At 39.6% G+C, this 16,776-nt stretch overlaps 1 protein-coding gene across 1 annotated transcript; it reads left to right on the forward strand.

Moving 5' to 3' along the window:
- Nucleotides 1-11: 11 nt before the first annotated feature.
- On the forward strand, nucleotides 12-15,987 carry LOC124127464 (excitatory amino acid transporter-like). The gene is made up of 9 exons (XM_046490860.2): nucleotides 12-141; nucleotides 4,633-4,831; nucleotides 8,861-9,074; nucleotides 9,679-9,890; nucleotides 10,109-10,235; nucleotides 11,141-11,374; nucleotides 11,890-12,084; nucleotides 12,625-12,759; nucleotides 15,380-15,987. Exons 1-9 carry the CDS (start codon nucleotides 136-138, stop codon nucleotides 15,540-15,542), a joined length of 1,485 nt encoding a protein of 494 aa, XP_046346816.2. The 5' UTR covers nucleotides 12-135; the 3' UTR covers nucleotides 15,543-15,987.
- Nucleotides 15,988-16,776: the final 789 nt, after the last annotated feature.

Consider the following 16,776-nt stretch of genomic DNA (forward strand, 5'->3'; position numbering starts at 1 on the left):
ATGGCTTTCATATATAACAAAATATCTTGTCAACGCTGATGCGCCCGTTGATAATGTATTCTCCCTTGGACTATTTCTGTGCACTACGTCCAGCGCTGGCAAATCCTGTCTGCTGAATAGTGAGCAAACAACGGAATGAAGGTATGTTTCCCTTTATGTTTAAACGGATAAGCGAGATAGGGGTGTGTAGGGGTTCGCATCCTCAAGCTTACGTTGGTTTGGGTGGTTGGTTTGTTGTTTAACGCCACACTCAGCAATATTCCAACTATATGACGGCGGTCTGTAAATAATAGAGTCTGGACCAGACAATCCAGTGATTAATATCATAAGCATCAATCCACGCAATTGGGATCGATGACATGCATCAACCAAGTCAGCGAGCCTGACCACCCGATCCCGTTAGTCGCCTTTTACGACAAGCATGGGCCAAGCTTACGTACAAAAAACATGAAACCAAATCATTTTGTGGCATGTTTTCATCCAAAATAACAATTACTTGAACAACGAAATTTTTTTTCTCCGAAATATGTGCCATCATTTCTGTGATTTACGTACTCTCACCCTTTTCCAAAAAGCTGTATTCGTGCATGGATGTGTATACTTACATGGTTCTGTCGATCACAAGGGATTTTTATTATCATTCAACGTCTTTAAAGGATCTTTTTAATAATATCAACGTTCATTTAATTCTCGGATTTTTAAAGTTATTTGATAAATTTTGAATTTTGAATTGTTTAGTGTGATATTATTAACAACTGATATTATTGAAGGCGGTGCTACTCAGGGGGTTAAAGTAGCATAAAATTATTGTCCTCTTGACTCTGGCAAGCAAGTCCATCTAAATAAAAGTGTGTAATATCAACTAGTGTTTTAACTACTTGACTATGGTTTGATCTTTTAATATTGGTTAGCATTGAAGATGACCACTTGTGACCAAAGTGATGACATAAATCCTGCTGGGAATCATGCAGGTAGCAAAGGCACTGTAAGTCCCCATGATCCCCAGTTAGGTGGTCTAGCTTTGGTTGCCAGAGGTATATAGCCCAGTTTTAACTTGTACCAAATCTACTGAAGAATTCTTTGTTTTTATTGTGAACTGGTTTGTTTTATACCTTAACTGTGATACATGACTTACTGTTTTACTGTCCTTTGTCGACGGATATTTTATCATAATTAACTTGTTTTCATCGCAATATGGCTGCAATATTGCCGATGCGATGTAAAATTTTAACTCACTCACTGGTTCTGTCGACCAGAGAGTGTCGCGAGAGCCTTCTGGAATAGGGACTGGGGGATCGGGCTGTGTGACAGATTGACTTTCAATCATGAATATATACGGTAAATAGCTAGAGATTCTGGAGCAGATTATATATTTTCCCCAGTAACATCCGACATTATAGAAAAGCCCCGCACCTCTTCGTGCCTTCCTCCCACTTTAAGGGGATATGCCCTAATATTATTGTTATAATGTCGAAAGCGGCGTTAAAACCAAATTCTTTCATCACTCAAAAACGAGTGGAGTAGACAGAGTGGTACACGCGGGACTCTATTTGTAGATAGAATGTGTCCAAACGTAGTTCCAAAGAAAAGGGGGCACGGGTGGCCCAGTTGTCTAAGGCGCCACGATTCACTGCGCAGAGTTGCGCCCCTTGGACACGCCAGAAATCAATGATTGTGGATTCGAATCCCGGTTCGCCCCGATTATATTTTGTCAGCACCATACCCGTGCTCGTGGGTTTCACCGAAGTGGTAAACGTCTAAGACCTGCATCACTTCGGGCCTTCCTCCCACATTAAGCTGACACGCCGTGATATAACTGGAATACTGTTAAAACGGCGTTAAACCCAACTCACTCACTCCAATGAGGACACCTGCATGTGCCTGTCTGGTATGCCTATAACGTGCACACAGGTTATAATAGGATACCGGCAAAAAGTTTGTTTTGTTCATTTTACTCAAAACATTGAAACCATATATAACAAATTACATCATCATTGAATTTCTAATTTCATTGTTTTGAGACTGTAAGTACTAAGCAATCGTATCTTAACTGTTAACAACTGGAAAAGGTCTCAATGTACGGTATTTGTCAATTCCAATTTCCAAACAGATCGATATTACAATGTCTTCAATATATAATGATAAATACAAAAGGCTCACAGCTTTGTTGGGAAGTATAAAAAAGTGAACCCTTTCCAAAGTGGCTGAGCAGTAAGCTATAGTATCGAGGTAGACATTGGTTTACAATGTGTACTACAGTGCTGATCTAATATTAGGAGAACAGTATTGATACAACGCATGGGACAGGTTCACAACACTCTGTCAGAGAGATGAGTGTACATTCTAGATGGCAATTCCTTTGAGTGTCAGAGTGACACAATACTCTAAACAAGAATATATAACTTTCCAGTAGTCAACTTCCCCTTCATGTCGAGCAATATTCGAGCAGCTCTACATTTGTCTTTGGTGTCTACATTTCACAACTTTTGAGCTACAATTGAGCATGCTCTCTCTCTATCAAGATTCAAGGAACGCCCTACGACTCTTGCTCAAAAGTTGGTTGATTAAGGGTACACCATAAACGGCCTTTGTTTAGCTTTGCAAAAGTTTTATGGGAGAGTAGCAGGATACACTCGACATCGATTTGTGCGTGCGTGCGTGCGTGCGTGCGTGGTGCGTGCGTGCGTGCGTGCGTGCGTGTGGTTTCGACCTAAGGACAATATCTGCAGGATACACTCGACATCTATTTGTACTGTTTAAGTTCGTCATGAGGTTATCTTTAGGTCTTGTGGTAGAGCGTCCGCCCGGAGAGCGGAAGGTCCGGGGTTCGATCCCCGGCCGCGTCATACCAAAAGACGTTAAAAGATGGTACTTGTTGTTACCCTGTCTGGCGCCCGGCATTAAGGGGCTAAAACAAGACTGGTCGGTTCGGAGTCAGTATGCTGTGTCTGAGGAAAGTATTCATGTTAAACTGCGGCATGGTATCTCAGTGAGCTAGCACTATAAATCGGCATCAGTCCGGACCAGCAAAAGCAGACACACACACACACACACACACACACACACACACACACACACACACACACACACACACACACACATGTGTATGCACGTCGCTATATAAGTGCAATGATCTTTGACCCGACGTTAAACCCAATTTCACCTCACCTTATAGCAGTTGTGACAATATGTCAGGTCGGGGTAGAGAGCCTCCATAGGAGCGATTGTGTCTCCACACTGTTTACAATTTCCCATGTGACACATGTCAGCAAAATGCATCTCATTTTTATTTATAACCAGCAGCATTTCTACACTACACTAGGGCAGGACATGCTAACCCTATTCACGAACACCTGGCGTCATCTCTAATTTTCAGTGCTATTTTTTCTGTGTGGAATCTATTTCGAAGGACAATCGAGACTGGTTATTCCCTGGCGTTGACGTTTTATATTTACTTTCATAACAAACACATACTACCATAACTCCATTAGGCATACTACATGTATGGTCAGACCCTTGAAGATCCGGGGTAGAATAGGTCTTCAGCAACCCATGCTTGCCGTAAAACGCGACTATGGCTTGTTGTAAGAGGCGACTAACTGATCGGACGGTCAGACTCGCTGACATTGTTGATGCGTGTCATCGATCCCAATTGCCTGGATCGATGCTTGTGATATCAATCACTGGATTGTCTGGTACTGACTCGATTATTGTTCAGACCGCCGTCATATAGCTGGAATATTGCTGAGTGCGGTGTTAAACAACAAACAAACATGTATTGTCAACAAAGACACCCAGTTAGGTTTTCGTTCTGTTGCTTCGACCTCAACCAATTCCCAAAATTATTTTGCTCATTATCTTTTGGAAAAAGCCATTAGGACCATTACATCGATTTGGCGTGTGACAAAGGGTTTCTAAAGCAAGGTACGCCTCAGTTGGCAAAGTATCATCCTTTAAATAATCGAGTCTGTGAAAGTGACATCAGCGGTTGCTAGCATGAGCAAATAACCATGTCGGGGTACGAAGGCCCCCGATCAGCTGTATACAACACAGTAAACACATGGTCCGGGATGTTAGTTGGCTCTTGCAACTCGTTTGGTGAACAGAGACAAATAATGTGTTTTCAGACTTTTTTCAAGACCAACATTTTTTGTCTGTAATGTAGGATCGAACATTTTCTTTTGTTTATTTAACCCACTAAGATTTACTAACATGTTCGTTTCAAGTTTCTTGGTACTGATTGCGCGTAATAAGATTAGTAACTAAAGTAGTTAGAGTTTTGGCGTGGCCAATAATTATTTTTCATTGAGTAATAAACATGTAGGTTCGAACTTCGTTAATAGATGTCTGGAAATTGACAGATGTTAATATACATTTGTGTAAAAGAATTAAACTTCTAGCCACATACATTAACTCATGATTGAGTTAATATGTATCTTTTTCCGAGACTAGAATGCAGTTTTCGCTAAAATGCAGCTATATGACAGTAAAAACAAATGTTACGATTTGTTGTTGACAAGAGGTGAATAATGACCCAGAGACTCAGTATTCCTGAGTCTGGAAGTAATTATTGTGTCTATGTTACTCATTTAAAGTCTATTTTTAACCCTCAATGTTGTCACTTTTTTTCAGGCCTTAGCATGTCTCCGCCGACATGCGTTGCTACCAGCAACACTCGTCTCTGTGGTTCTGGGATTTACGATCGGACTACTATGCCGTCAGCTGAACCCTTCCCCTGACGTCGTCATCCTCATCTCATTTCCTGGGGAAGTGTTTCTGCGGATGTTGAAGATGATGATTTTGCCTCTGGTAGTTTCCAGCATCATGACTGGTAATTTTAAATTTAATAGATTTCAACATTGTAAGCAATTTAGTTTTTATAACTTTTATGTGGGATTGGTATTTGTTGATACAATTTGTTTTGTGGCAATCTCTAATATTTGAACAAAAACATATATTATGATTAGGCTCGAAAATACTTGTACATACTAAATGGCAGTGTTCCATTTCCTTCATGAGGTAAGTTAGTGTTGTTGTTCTATGAATCCTAATGAATACTAGTAAATAATAATTCTTTGACGTTGTATGGGTGCAGACCTTGTAAGAGCTTATTCCAGGAATAGTCATCAGGTAAATATACTTATGGCAACATTTAGTGTACTGCCACAAACGTCCTGATAATTATTTAGGTGTTATTCTGTGCATGGGTTTTATTGTACAACTGGGATGGTACAGAGATAGGACACAGGATGCAGTGTAGTGAGGTTATATTTATGACGGAAGTCAGAACAAACGCCCTGAAACAAGTACGTCATGGTATCATCAGTATCAGAATACACGCAGAATGGTATCATATATATAATTACACGCACATACAAAATACAATCATACCCTGTGGGTGACGTTGGGAACTATGAGCAAATACATACACGGTAAGTAAATATGCATTCACTCACTCATTCGCAAATAGGGATATAGACAGGGTGAAGATATATAGTGCTGGATAGCTTTAAACTATTTACAAACTTATTGAGCTGGTTGACCACAACTATTTGTCCATATGTATGATAATATAACTGATTACACAAATATGTACAAAACGTATTAACAATGCATATAAAATATATCTGTAATGGGGAAAGCAGTGGTCAACTTAAACACCGCGCTCAGGACGGTAATGTCAGTCAACGTGATAAAGGTGTAAGGAAGTGTGTGCAGGTGAATTCTGAGTGCTGGAACAGTATTTTAACAAGACAAATAAGGGGTAAGCTGACTTGAACAATGAAAACTACTTAATATACCCACATCCAATAACAGCTGAAACTAACTTAAATGCTAATAGATCACTGATTGAGAAAAAACGTCAACACGTCAGAGACCAGTCTCGATTATCTGACGAAAAAGATTCCGTTGAGTGGGAAAGGTAAAATAGCGGTGAAAAGTATATGGATGGATCACTGACAATCAGTGTTAACACCAGATGTTGGTGAAAAGGGTAAGCCTGTCCTGCTCCTGTGAGAAGCATCCGCCACTCACACAATCTTCATAAAAAATATGTGCTTGTTAACTGACACCGCACAACAGTACACTTGCCATGCGACGGCAGCATGTCAACAAACCAGAACATCAAGTGATGGATCAGAAATTCAGTCATATGATAGAGCATTTACTGATTTTTTGAAATTGGAAATTTGTTAATTTTGAATTATTAAAACAGTTATTCTTCTGTCAGCGCTATTGAGAACATCCGCGGTACAGATGTACTTCATTTAAAGCAACACTATGCGTTCAAATACCAATGCATCAGTTCAGTACACTATATAGAAATATACAAATTGCCGAACTGTGCATTTCAAGCTCTAAGAACAAAACGTGTTGCAATTTTAGGGCGTATTGTGGTGATGATATTATTTACTACACTACCTTAAGACTGGGAAAATAAGCACATTCCTTTAAGCCAGAGTGGTATCAAAAGAGCCCATTCCCCTAATCTATATTATGATTATGGAATGTTTTTAATTCTTTAATTCCCCCTCCATACAGTAAGCACATGTCACATCTGAGATCAAAATGAAAAACTCTAGCAGATTTAAATGATGTCGTATTACGTCCAATAACAGGCAGCAGAGGCAACATTGTAAGGTATTTATTTTGTCATCCACGCATTATAATGTATGTGAATATCGTTAGCTGTGTGCCATGGCTGCCCACATGGTTATACTAACATAGGCGGAGTTAAGTCCCTAACCGTATGTCATTCACAAGACAACTTGCCTACACACACAATCCTCGCCTTTGCTTAATGCCAATCATGACAATTTGTCAAAATCACTCACCTTTCATATAAACTGCTAAACCTTATCAACTCAACTCTAAGCTAGTTTACGTACATTGGTCTCGTCATAAATATTCATAATAAACAATCTGTTCCTAATTAATATCCTAAAGAAAGTCTTTTTATTGTTGATAGTGTCATGAACCGAACTTAATAAATAAATACATCGTGTGACACAGAAACTACGAGTTTGGAATCTGCAACTCAGGTAAACAGTTTGTGTTTGTTTCTGGAGGTCGAGGCACTCAGCTCGACCTTCTTAATAGAAGCGTCATTTCCGCTGAACTAGTGTACATGTATGTGTCAAGGTCCATGTACAAGTCATCGGGGGGCACGGGGGCCCAGTCGTCTAATTTTCCGCGATTCGTTGTGCAGAGTTGCGACCCTTGGCCACGCCAGAAACCTATGATTGTGGGTTCGAATCCCGGTTCGCCCCGATTATGTTTCTAGGTTTGTCTGCACCATACCCTTGCTCGTGGGTTTCACTGAAGTGGTAAACGTCTGAGACCTGCATCACTTCGGACTTTCCTCCAACATTAAGCTGACACGCCGTGATATAACTGGAATACTGTTAAAAGCGGCGTTAAACCCAACTCACTCACTCACTCACTAGAAGTCATCGTCTGTGACATTGACCTAGTCGGTGTGTCCCATTAACTGCGATGGATGTTTCGGATGTGAAATTGCCTTACATCGTGGTGTTCTTCACAGGTACAACCTCCTGCCAACATATGTCTCTGATGGTCTAAACTCTCAGTCCAAGTAAGAAACAGCGTTGTTGAAGTATGGTTTCAGTCCTCAACATACCACTGCTGGCCATGTGCGAGTGAAGTGCAAATCTCGTGAGATCTATTTCCGTGAACTTTTTTTCAACCAGCCATGACTCCAAATAACTCATCTAAAACTGCTCCGTATATTCATACCATCCCATTAGCTTTTTGAAGGTATACAAGTGGTCGCCACGTCACTGAATTCTTATGGACCGCTGTTGGGCACAGAGCAAAAAGCATCATTGTTGCTTTGATAAACGTAGGTACTGTTCCCCCTTTACGTGTGGTGTGGCTTTCATTATTTCTGCAGTCCCAGGTTCCTTCTGAAATACATCAGGGTATTGTTCCATGATAAATTGAATGGGGACCTGACTGGATGTTATTTTGTCCATATGACATTATACTTTGCCAATCAAGTCTGAAGAACTTGAATATACATGTTCTCCTGAGAGTGGAGGAGTATTGACAATCACCATCTGCAACTGGCATAGGCAAACTAGCTGTCTGACCATTAAGAGCATTCTCTAGTTTGTTTGCTCTTTGACGCCGCACTCGGGAATACTCCAGCTATACGATGACAGGCTGTAAATGACATCAAAAACATCGATCAACGCTACTGGGATACACTGAAATGCATCTGCAAAATCGGTGAGACTGATAACCCAATCTCGTTAGTCGCCACTTATGACAAGCATGGGTGGCTATACACCCGTGCCTTCACTCGGACATTCTCTGGTTTTATATCCACATTCCTCACTTGTGTGATTCTGAAATCCACATCTGAAACAAGGTTTCCCAGATTTTTGCCATCTCCCTTTGACCAATTTGGTTCACTGAACCACTTGAATGGAATCCATGGTTGCCACTATTGCTTCGGTGACCACCACTCGTTTGATACAAATTAAGGAAAGCAAATTCCTCTTCAAAAGTCTTATCTGTTCAAAGGTAAAGTCTCTTGATAGTCATTTCCTCTGTTTGTGTTCTGAGTCGACAAATATACCTGTCATTCAAACCTTCCTCCAACGTGTCAATAATATGAGGTTGCAATTTTCTTAGATGAAACCGTTGCAACAGCGTTTTCCTCCTGGTTGCATTGACTTGTTTTGTTTTAATTGTTTTTTCTTGTGTTTGTATATGTAGGGGGTCGGTCGATGAGTTAAATGTGGCAGTGTGGGTGTGGCTTATCTCGAATACTACTGTCTGAGGCATAACACAAACTCTCGCTCATCAACAAATGTACACATTTTTCTTGTAGGTCTTGCTAACCTTAATAGCAAGTCAGCTGGACAGATTGGTGTGTATACCATTATCTACTACATCGCTACCACATTATTGGCAACAATGATTGGCCTCATGCTCGTTCTCACCATTAGACCAGGCAAGGTTGCCAACAACAACGTCATGAGTGCCAGGTCATCAGGAGTTGCCCCTTCCGCCTCAGCTAGAGACGTGTTCCTGGATTTAGTCAGGTTAGTTATATTGGAATTGCTGATAATGTCGCCGAAATATTTATAAAAAAAACTAGTTATGTATCCGACTATTCAAAAACATGCGACCAAAGTTGTTCCAGGGTGTTTCTTCTAAAGGTATTCAGGTTCATAATATTGATTAAAGAAATATCTAGTTTTGCGGCTGTAACATATCTCCAGACAAAAGTACAATTTGTTGTGATACCTTTATCACAAGACGTAACTGGAGGTTAAGACGAGGATGTTAAAATAGCGTAAAGATAGTGTTCCACTGTGTGACACGTAATTCCTATCATAAACAATATATCATTAACCAGATTGTCCACAACCACCAGCAAATTAGTGATGGCGTAAACCGTGGGATATCGTGCAGGAGGTAGACGCATACCTGTAGTTTTAAAGAGTTACATGAACAATATTGCTATGATAGAATATGTTTGACAGATTGCTCTTAAACATATCTTTAATAATTTGTAATGTTATAACTTGTTCATAACATTTGTAACAATGCAAACACCTTTCGTTTATTATGAAAATATCCTTAATGTCCATACTCGTCTGGATGTTGGTTATTTAACACTGACCTCTATGTAATCCTCTGCAGGAACCTTTTCCCCGAAAATGTTGTTCAGGCGAGCTTTCAGACAAGTGGCACTGTGTATGTACAGAAGCACTCAGGAGTATCTCTGCTAGATAATAACTCTACAGCTGCAAATACTTCCACGTCCAACAGTTCGAATGATACATCATCAGTTCAAAGCAGAGAAGATGTATGGGCTCCAAAATCTGTCTACAGGCCAGGAATGAACATGTTAGGTATGATGGCGTTAGTAGTTCCATGTTCAATGTACAAGGGATGGCTGAAAAGTTCTGAGTCTAACTATGATGGAATGCGTGGAAATGTTTAATCATTAACCCCTCTGGGGTCCACACACTTCTGCCAACGACGCTAAAGTGCCCGCATATGAGATTCAGCATTAAATATGTTATCTTTTGTTATCATGACATTGTTTTGGATTGTCTTTCATCTACAGGGATATTGAGCTACTTCGTGTTCTTTGGTGTAATCCTTGGTCGCCTCGGGGAAAAGGGAAAAGTGGTGCTGCGTTTCTTCACTGTAGTTAATGACACTACAATTAAGATGATAAGGTTAATTTTGTGGTGAGTATTATACTAAACAAACATTGTATAGTTTGGTCCGACTGAATCATCTTTGACTACATGGAGAGTTAACGCCATGGCGCCTTGTCCATCCTCGGTTGTTGTAAAGGTAACTTTAAGGAAATTAAGCTTGATGTGTGCCACAAATAATGTCTCCTGATTGATTAAAAGCTGGCTGCAGCATTTTCCACTGCAATATATTGACACAACCGGGATATGTGACCCTGCAGTTTTTTTTAACTTCACATCCTGCATACATATTATCTATTTGCAGTATTTCAGGTTTCTTTCTGAAATCACCAGATATTTTCAGATGAAATGTTGTGCACCCGGACCAAGCAATATAGAATATGTTTACAACAAGAAACATCAGCATATTGGACATTCATTATTTGTTTTCCTTTAACTCATCCCTTTCTCGATTAATTTTGTTAACAGTAATTTGATCTGCAAAGAAACTCTTGTTACGTTTTGTTGTGTATTTTGGGATTGGGACAATCATTAATTTCTGTCCAGCCACGTATTTTCCAGCAGCTGACGTTAAAGCAAACAACGCTTTATCAAATCTTGTTTTCAATCCGTGTGCCCGTGGAGATTCCGGGTCAAAACAGGGCGAGAGATAATTGTTGACCTTGATCAATCGATGTTATTGTGCTCAGATGGCGTTAACAATGCTTTTCATCAATTGTTTCTCTATTTCGTTTTCTGCAGCCGTGATCAAACTAAAATATTCAGTAATTAAAAATTCATTCTTGTAGCTGATCATGTTGTAACGATGTCCCGTTATTGAATGTACATGATTTACACTACTGGGATTGCTATCAATCATATCGATGAATAAACTTTGTTTTCAACTTTGGATCAGCATCTGAAAAATGTAACTCTGAAATATTTATCTTTTTTAGGTATTCTCCAATCGGGATTATGTTCCTGATTATGGGGAAGATTCTGGAAGTCAAGAACCTCGCTGAAACCGCCCAACAGCTTGCCGTCTACATAATGACAACTTTGATAGGTCTCGGAATCCATGTTCTTATAGTCCTTCCTCTACTGCATCTTGCCTTGACGAGAAAGAATCCTTACAAAATCATGAAAGGAATACCACAGGCCGTTTTAACGGTTGCTGCAACAGCTTCCAGGTGACTATTTGAAATACATCTGAAATGACAAACACTTATTTTATCATTTGTTTACATCTATCGATAGCGTCAATAGAGTAGCGCGGCACCGATTTTAACTCATGATTTAACGCTTCAATTGTTTTCGTTAAATTGTGTTCGCGCCATCCATGCTAATAGTGAATCTTTAGAAAATTTGTAATCGATTATTTCCCCACTAACTACAGTCTGGCAATCTATTAAAGTATACAACTCAAGTTTTGATGGTGTCATGTAAGTAACGTCTTGATATATACAGTCAGTGAGTATGCCGCTTTTACCAATATTCCAGTACATCATGTTCAATATCATGACAGAGGACACCAGGAATGGGCCTCACGCACTGTACCAATCTTGATAAAAGCAATGTTCCTTCCAAATGATTATTAATATATAATAACCCTTTATGCGGTCAGGTTCTGCTGTTGTGTGTTTATGAACCAGGATTTCAGGTTGTCTTTATATAAGGATTATAACGAATGAATGTTTATGTTTAGCTCTGCAACCTTACCCATTACTATTCGATGTTGCGAAGAGAACTTGAAGATTAACACTGCCATCACTCGTTTTGTGCTGCCGATAGGGGCAACCATCAACATGGATGGTACCGCCATCTTCCAAGTCATCTCTGCCGTTTATATTGCCCAGATACGTAGAATACCCCTTCACTTCATCGAAGTCATAGTATTAAGGTAAATTAACCTATTTGTACATGCTGAGGGTCTGACGACATGTAGCGAATCTAACTAGAACGGTGTCTGATATAGAACAAAATATCCCCGAGATGTAACGAGGAGGTTTGCAACATTATTGATGAAAGTTGGATATATTTGGTGTCAATCAAAATATAATTAATAATCAAACCTAAAAAATATTCAAAATCTATACGGACGGATGAGACTATCATACAATTTAAAAAGATTCACCACAGCTCGAGTTCACTTCACTCGTCATTTCCAGTGTAAAAGACCACATTTAGGTGATTACAGAAGTTAACGACAAAGCCACCCCTGTCTGTTTATTCATCATCTATTATAAATGCACATGCTACTGTCCTACAACAATACACATTTGCACTTTCCAGATATTCAGAGATATGTTTTATTGAAAGCATCGAAAATTTTATATTGCATTTAAGATAATATGAACAAAATACACTCACATATCGTACCATCTAAACAACAAATTCTTTCGCCGCTTTGAGTTCATTATCAAATGGCCATGTGTTTCAGTTTGTGTACAGTGTTGGGCAGTGTAGGCGTGGCGGGAGTGCCCAACTCGGCTATAATGGTATTGATGGTGATCCTGTCATCTGTAGGTCTTCCTGTAGAAGACATCTCCGTCTTGCTGGCAGTCGACTGGTTCCTGTAAGCAAGAGGACTATACATTTTAATCAATGATGCATAAATGAAAATGTTTTTTTAGGAATCTGTGAAACCATAGGACATTGGAAGCTAATTTGTTATTATTAAAAGAGAGACAAGTCTATGCAAGGCAATGATATTTAACATGCAGATGGTTTACATGTCATAAGAAATCTGCGTAAATATTTCAACAATGGTATGTCTTGTGATAACCACTCTCTAAAACTATAACCAGGACGGAAAGAATACTGTTGTGAAATATTATTCAGAAAGAACGAAGTGTGTGTTAAGGTTACTTTTTTGTCCTGTCAAAATATAAAGTTGATTGTTTTTAGTACGTTGCTTTAAAGTTTATAGCACAAATTTATATGACAAATTAAAGGAGGAAGATATTGACATGGACAACGTATCATACAATTGACGGGTTGGAGAAAACCACATTTTTCGGTGGTGTATAAACAAAAGGGAGGTCACTCGTACAAGCAGGAGTTATATGTGTCTCCGTTGTCGTGTTTCCGATTATGCCCTTAGTCATGGTGCATTCTGTCTTTGGTCCAAATATTAATTCGCCATACAAAAGACCTAGGGTAAATCAAATGTTTTCATATTTGTTTATTTCCATCTTTTCAAACGTTATTTCCAAGGAAATTTCCCCAGCTGTAGATGGGCCCATAGTCTGGAAAGTCAGTAGTTGTATTATGCTGTAAGTTGTCAGTAGTTGTAAGGCCCTCCCCTCCCCTGTCATATATGGTTATCAAAACTAGAAGGCCCACATTTGTATATCACCACGCTTCATTATGTTAGCATAGTGCTGATAACCAATTTTTAAAATGTGGGTATGCTTTTTACAAATCAGTATATATTCTGATAAAAACACGTGGACATCTACTTGAAGATCGCGAAGCTTGATTCTAAGTTGGCTTTGTGTTTATATTATATCCTTTTGATATGTTGAATGGACATATTTTGGAACATCATTTTGTGTCATGTGACCACCACGAAGGTACAAAAAGTCTATTAAGTTTGAACAGCATGTCCAACTGATCACTCTTATTCGATAACAAGAATTTTGCAAAACTTCCTTCAAATTTCTATCGAAAGGTATTGCAACTGCTTGTTCTAACGGATAACACATCAATCTGTTCATACAAGTCATCGGCAATATGGATAGGATAATTATGTGTAAACCTTTTTTAAACATACCAATAGCCCCTGACTGAAGACATCAAACTATTCTTGGAACTTGTACCATCCAAGGAATAATACATTAAAAGTTCTGAGCTCACAACCTAGTTTTGTGATGTTCATAGAAATGACGTCGGGTGTAGTTTCTGCATGTTTCTTTATTTAAATACAATCAATAGTCGGGAAACTTACATGTACTTCATTGTGACAACTTAGCAATTAGTTCAGTGCTTTGGGCGAAGTAGATATTCTCCATAACCAGTGCGTTTAATTTTGATTTTGGGAATACCTTGCACTTTTCAACAGGCAAGCAGAGTTAGCGCCCTCCTCGAACTATCCTAACAATGCAGTTTTGTGTGATAACTTTCATAACGATTAGTCCATGCAGGAAGTAAATGCACTGTAAGTCCCCATGGTCCCTAGTATGGTGATCTCCCTTTAGTTCCTGACCATCTCTAGCCCATTTTTATATTGTGTTATTAACTCATTCTTTCTGCTTTTAAATGTTCCTCAACTAGTTTTAAATCTAATCTGTTATAGATGACAGGTTTTTATAAAGTCTAAATATATGTATTATTAATGTATAACTTCTCGTCACGGTATGGCTGAAATATTGCCAATGTGACGTTAAATATTAACTCACTCACTCACTCATTCATAACGATTACTGAAAGTATTCCTCTTAAATCATTCAGATGTAGTTGCCGAAAAGAGTCGTTAACAAACCTAATTCAGTCACAAGGTGTCGCATGTAAAAACAAAAAGATTTGGAATAAATGATTGACACATCCCAGCATGTTTTCAACTAGACGTATCTACGTTTTCGTACAGTAATTCTTACACTGATGCAGAAAGAAATTTCAGTTATTGCAGTGTTGAGCTAGCTGACTTCATATAGGACGAGTAATATAACACCTGGACTCAACTGTTCAGTTGCAAAAACAAGGCACCGATTTCTCTGTCTTGGAGCACAGTCAAATATGCTGGTCCAACGAATAGCGCCTCAGCACATCTCACATGTATTCACTTAGTCCCGCGAACGCACGGCCCTGGAGCATGTGAACCTCCAGGTGTATGCACTTCGAGCGACATCTTTGTTTTATAGGGGCGGTCGGGTAGCCTAGTGGTTAAAGCGTTCGCTCGTCACGCCGAAGACCCGGGTTCGATTCCCGACATGGGTACAATGTGTGAAGCCCATTTCTGGTGTCCCCCGCCGTGATACTGCTGGAATATTGCTAAAAGCGGCGTAAAACCATACTCACTCACTTTTTGTTTTATATTGTGTATTTATTACTTACATTATCGCGATATTATCTTACTACACGTGGCTCTATACGTTATTGGTAATAATGTAACTCTGTGCGAAATTCAAGCAAGTGCTTTCAGTTACAATTATAGGAAACCTAGAACACTGACATTTGTCTTCTTGTATTGACAGGGCTCGAATGCAGGGTATGGTGAATATAACAGGTGATTGTTTTGCCGCATCTATGCTGGATCACTTCTTTCCATACACGCCCGTTGAGCAGTCCATACACGCAGTCGTCGAGGATTCCAGGATCACTGACGATGACGCCTTTAGTCCGGATACCGATGTATAAGACGCGCAACATTCTCTCAAGTAGCTTGTATGACATCGCACTACACCAATAACAAAAGCATGCATGTGGGCAGAGCAGGCTAGAGGTTTCATGGACAAGTGATGCCACCCATTTGAATTGCCTTCTGATTTATGCCTATTAACTATTAATCAGATGTTTGTTTTTGTCAAATGACCTTTCACGTCTGGGATCACCACTCTCTTTGCGACTCTCCGGGATCACTATGACAGCCAGAACGCAACTGCATATTGTCCACAGAAGGGTCACTGGACAGTACTACCGACACAACATACGGGCACGAATAGTTGTGCCGCGTGCACACCATGCTGGTCCAAGTTTTGTCTTTCGAAAAGAAAACGCCCACCGTGAACATATCATTACTCTCCGCCCCCATCTGCAAAACATCACCAGAATGCAATGGCCAGCAATGAATCCTCGCCTTCGTCCCCCCCCCCCCCCCCCCCCCCCCTTCCAAGAACAACGTTAATCACGGTGTGGACAAGAGTCTCTTAAATTGTCATTGGGAGGCAGAAGCCACTATTGATCAAATCATCTCAAACTTTATGTGTCGCTACACACCCTTGTCGTTTTTCTTGGTTGTTAATACACCGCAAACTAGTTCTATTATGTCCTGTTCCATCTAGTCCTTCATTGTTTTCTTAACCATCAATTGAAATCACTCGATACCTCTTTGTATTTCTGTAACCATCTGTTATTTTCGAATATCCCTTAATGTTTTGTAGAGTATTCATAAGAGATGGGATTATACTTATAGTGGTATTGGTAACTGTGTTTCGAAATCTTGACTTTGTACCCGTATTCGGTGTTCTATTACCAAGCTTATTTCACAACTATATGATATATAGCATTGTTGCCTATGCAGGGTACTAGGGCCTTATCGTGTATGAATTTTAGCGCCGAATGAGAACCGTATAACAAGACGTTCATGGAAACAGGATAGGAGTCACATTCAGGATCATTTGAAATACATGTAGTTGTACTACTTTGTCGTGCCAGTTACATTTGTAACACTGGGGAAAATTTTGGTCGAAAAGCTGTTTTCTTGCTTTTTAGTGTATTTATTTTAAACAGGATAAAAGTGCATTTGAACAAAGGAATGAAGCAGTAAAGTGTACCCACTGTGGCAGTGGGTTTCGTCCATCGACCCCAGTACAGGGAATGCTTATGAGCGTTTACATCTATTTACACGCCTGCGTAAAGACCGTAATCCCTT

Source organism: Haliotis rufescens, unplaced genomic scaffold, assembly GCF_023055435.1.
Source record: "Haliotis rufescens isolate VD_foot unplaced genomic scaffold, xgHalRufe1.0.p SCAF_5, whole genome shotgun sequence".
NCBI classification, from domain to species: domain Eukaryota; kingdom Metazoa; phylum Mollusca; class Gastropoda; order Lepetellida; family Haliotidae; genus Haliotis; species Haliotis rufescens.

Bases quoted from the DNA above. Each gene is read 5' to 3' on its own strand.
- LOC124127464 (XM_046490860.2), top strand. The intron at 9,075-9,678 runs GTTAGTTATATT...AATCCTCTGCAG, and splicing joins GTGTTCCTGGATTTAGTCAG to GAACCTTTTCCCCGAAAATG. The intron at 10,236-11,140 runs GTGAGTATTATA...TATCTTTTTTAG, and splicing joins ATGATAAGGTTAATTTTGTG to GTATTCTCCAATCGGGATTA.